Source organism: Vicia villosa, linkage group LG5 (assembly GCF_029867415.1).
Source record: "Vicia villosa cultivar HV-30 ecotype Madison, WI linkage group LG5, Vvil1.0, whole genome shotgun sequence".
In the NCBI taxonomy this organism is placed as follows: Eukaryota; Viridiplantae; Streptophyta; class Magnoliopsida; order Fabales; family Fabaceae; genus Vicia; species Vicia villosa.
In genome coordinates, this window is record NC_081184.1 from 133,937,943 (window position 1) to 133,939,959 (window position 2,017).

Sequence of the window (2,017 nt, forward strand, 5' to 3'; positions counted from 1 at the left end):
AAAAGAGAAAACTCATGTGAGGAAGGTGATGGTATGAGATATGGTTTATGTGAGTATTGGTGTGGGGGGTGTGTTCAAAGTAGAGGAGAAGTGATTTGTGTTGAACAATAACTACAGGTTGTTTTTCACGGTTTCAATTGCCTTCACTGAGTTTTTTTTGGTTAGTTTTTGTTTGTGAAAATAGGTGTCATAAGGGTTTTGGTTAGTCTTAAATATCCTAAGAAACATGAAGGATATTTATCTTCCGGTGCCAGAATGTTTTTGTTTCTAACAAATGATTCAGCTCAATGCTTATTAATTTGTCATGTCTTATGACAGAGATATATTCGAGACTCCGCATTTGAACCAATGTTTATAAGCTTAAGTTTTCAGCATAAGTTGTGGTCAATATTTTTCCTTTAATATGTTCTTCAACTGATATTGACAAGTGGAAAACAAGAATAATTGCTTATGTTGTTTCATAGATGAAACTTGTTGACACATGCTTTAGTGCTTCTCAATAATTCAAGCATGCATTATGTTGATTTCTTAAATATTAAGCTTTATGTTGTTTCAAGAATAATTGTTTATGTTGTTTCATAGATGAAACTTGTTGACACATGCTTTAGTGCTTCTCAATAATTGTTTTTGTTGTTTATGTTGCTGGTTATTATTAAAGATACAAAATCTGAACCCAACTTGATTCTGGTTGCATTTAGAGGAACAATTCCATTTGATGCTGAGCAATGGAAAACAGACATAGATATCTCATGGTTTGACATACCTAACGTGGGTAAGATACATGGTGGGTTCATGAAAGCATTGGGCCTTTTAAAGAACCGTGGATGGCCCAAAGAGATAGACGAAAGAGGTGCGTATCGTTATGCTTACTACACAATTAGAGAGGAGCTTAGAGCAGTATTGAGGGAAAATGAGGATGCAAAATTCATATTGACAGGGCATAGTTTGGGAGGAGCATTGGCTAATTTGTTTATTGCTGTGCTTATATTCCATGAGGAAGAATGGTTGTTAGAAAAGTTAGAAGGTGTTTATACATTTGGGCAGCCAAGAGTAGGAGACCAGAAGTTTGGGGAGTTCATGAAAAGCAAGATGAAAATGTATGATGTTAAGTGTTTTAGATATGTTTACTGTAATGATTTGGTTCCTAGGGTTCCTTATGATGATCAATCCCTCTTTTATAAGCACTTCAGCCCTTGCCTCTATTACAATAGTTTGTACCAAGGGAAGGTATGAAATTTGAATATTGATTATGTTATTTTATGTGTTACATTTATAGTCTGATTGAGTGGTCTTTTATGCATTGAAATACAAGTTCTAGAGGAGGAGCCAAACAAGAATTATTACTCTCTGTTATGGGTGATACCCAAGGTGTTGAATGCAGTTTGGGAGGTGATTAGAGGTTTCCTACTACCTTTTTTTTGTAGGTAAAGACTATAAACAGAATTGGTTCATGGTGATGTTCAGGTTTGTTGGATTGACATTCCCAGGAGTACTAGCTCATTTCCCTACAGATTATGTCACTTCTGTCCGTTTGGGATCCTTCGACGAACATCCAGAGCTTCAAGATTTCAAAGATGACTAATGTCAATGCTTTCATAACCAGCAACTGAACCCATGCATTTCAATTTGATTTGGCTGAATATGAGTATTTGTTTTTGGCAGTTTGTTTGGATGGAACATTGCCTGCTTATCATTTCGACCGTGGATTCGGATTGGGAGCAAACAACTGGCTTGTTAATTTAGAGGTATCTCATGATCTTTCATATTGTTATAGAATATTTTGTATTATCATAATATTTTGACATTTGTTGCTCAATGTATATTTCTGGTCGAAAATATTGGTTCCTATATATTACCGTGACCAATAATATGACTGTCTTTCTGGAGTAATTGTAAACAGGGGGTGGTCACTGTGCTTTGGCATTATGTACATGTTTGCTAGTTTGAATATTCCTATTTCTGTTGCAGAAGACATGTTATTTGCTACTTTGAAGCTTTTATTCAAGAACTTGAGCAG

General features: G+C 35.3%; 1 protein-coding gene across 1 annotated transcript; it reads left to right on the forward strand.

The window, feature by feature from the left end:
- The first annotated feature begins 636 nt into the window (after positions 1–636).
- Positions 637–1,233, forward strand: LOC131605490 (triacylglycerol lipase OBL1-like). Its single transcript, XM_058877838.1, has one exon. The coding sequence runs from the start codon at positions 637–639 to the stop codon at positions 1,231–1,233; it is 597 nt and encodes a 198-aa protein (XP_058733821.1).
- The last annotated feature ends 784 nt before the right edge of the window (positions 1,234–2,017 follow it).

What these genes read in the sequence shown, in the direction of transcription:
- LOC131605490 (XM_058877838.1), top strand. Translation starts at nt 637, where the DNA reads ATGTTGCTGGTTATTATTAAAGATACAAAATCTGAACCCAACTTGATT.